The following is a 1,286-nucleotide window of genomic DNA, read 5'->3' on the forward strand; positions in this document are numbered from 1 at the left end:
AGGGAGAGGGAGAGGGAGAGGGAGAGAGATATGAGGCTGGGCTTACCCTTCAGCCTGAAGATGAGGCTGCACTCGTGCTTTGCGTACGCCTGCACAAAGGACACAAAGGCTTTCATGCCCTTCTCAAACACCGCTCTGTCAGCCAGGGCCATGGCCCGGAGCTTTGGCAGAAGGTCTACGGTGTTTCTCTGGAGGCTCATCTCCTGCAGGGGACACTAAACAGAGACCACCATCTCACCATCCCGCAGTCCCTCCAACCCCAGTGATCCAAAAGCCAGGGCGCTGAATCCAGCCCAAGGACATCCCATCCATCCCTCAGTTAAAAAGTAGTTTAAGATTTTTTTTTAAAGTTTTAAAGTGACATTGCACATAAAAGCCCTAACCAGTAAGGGCAGCAATAGGCCGTGTCCCCAAGTCATGATGCTGGCTGATGCCTCCCTCACCAAGCCCAGGTGAGTCAGCAGCTCCTCCCTCCCTCCTCTTGGTTTCTGACCACCAGCTACCAGGCCAGTGTACTGCTTACTTTCTGGTTGATGGCCAAGAAGTTGATGTACGCCTCCTCCATGGGTAGCAGGAACACCAGAGCACTGCCACCGTGGCCAATGCGGGCTGTGCGTCCACATCGATGCACAAAGGCACTGGGGGGACAGGATGGGGCGGTACCCCAGGGGTGGCAGTGAGCACAGGCAGGCTCCAGCCAGGTGTTGCACTACAGTGTTGCATAGAGCCATCAGGCCCCACAGCTCAGGGCCCACATGACCACGAGCCAGTGAGCATAGAAGAGCTGCAAAGAAACAGACACTGCAGACAGGACTGTAAGGGACCAGAGGTCTAGTGGCTCTGAAGACACCTGACTAAAGCTGGGCTTCCTCAGGCCACACAGCAGGGTCACAGGAGAAAACTGAGAAGCAATGAAAGGCATAAAGGAAAAGTGCCCTGGAATAACAGCTGTCAGAAAAGGCATCACTTGAATGCAACTTTGACACTTACAAGTATGTGAGAAAAAATAAGTATGTCTCACCTTTAATCCTAGCACTGCTGAGGCAGAGGCAGCCTGGTCTGGGTACAAAGGGAGGCAGCCTAGTCTACATATAGAGAGAGGCAGCCTAGTCTATATATAGAGGGAGGCAGCCTGGTCTAGGTACAGAGAGAGGCAGCCTGGTCCTAGAATAAGTTCCAGAACAGCTGGGCTACACAGAGAAACCTGTCTTGAATAACCAACCAAAAATAAATAACAAGTGTGTGAGGGGTGCCTGTGTGTGAGGGGTGTCCGCTGTGTGAGGGGT

At 53.0% G+C, this 1,286-nt stretch overlaps 1 protein-coding gene across 1 annotated transcript in view; it reads right to left on the reverse strand.

Moving 5' to 3' along the window:
- The window catches only part of Ddx55 (DEAD-box helicase 55), a 15,855-nt gene that overhangs the window by 2,293 nt on the left and 12,276 nt on the right, over positions 1-1,286 (reverse strand). The window contains exons 11-12 of the mRNA XM_028766152.1: positions 524-638; positions 47-215 (exon numbers count right to left, since the gene is read on the reverse strand). Of these exons, the coding sequence (XP_028621985.1) occupies positions 47-215; positions 524-638 (284 nt within the window). The remainder of the gene's footprint in view (positions 1-46; positions 216-523; positions 639-1,286) is intronic.

The sequence above is a fragment of the Grammomys surdaster genome, unplaced genomic scaffold (genome assembly GCF_004785775.1).
Source record: "Grammomys surdaster isolate TR1022 unplaced genomic scaffold, NIH_TR_1.0 166, whole genome shotgun sequence".
Classification (NCBI taxonomy): Eukaryota; Metazoa; Chordata; class Mammalia; order Rodentia; family Muridae; genus Grammomys; species Grammomys surdaster.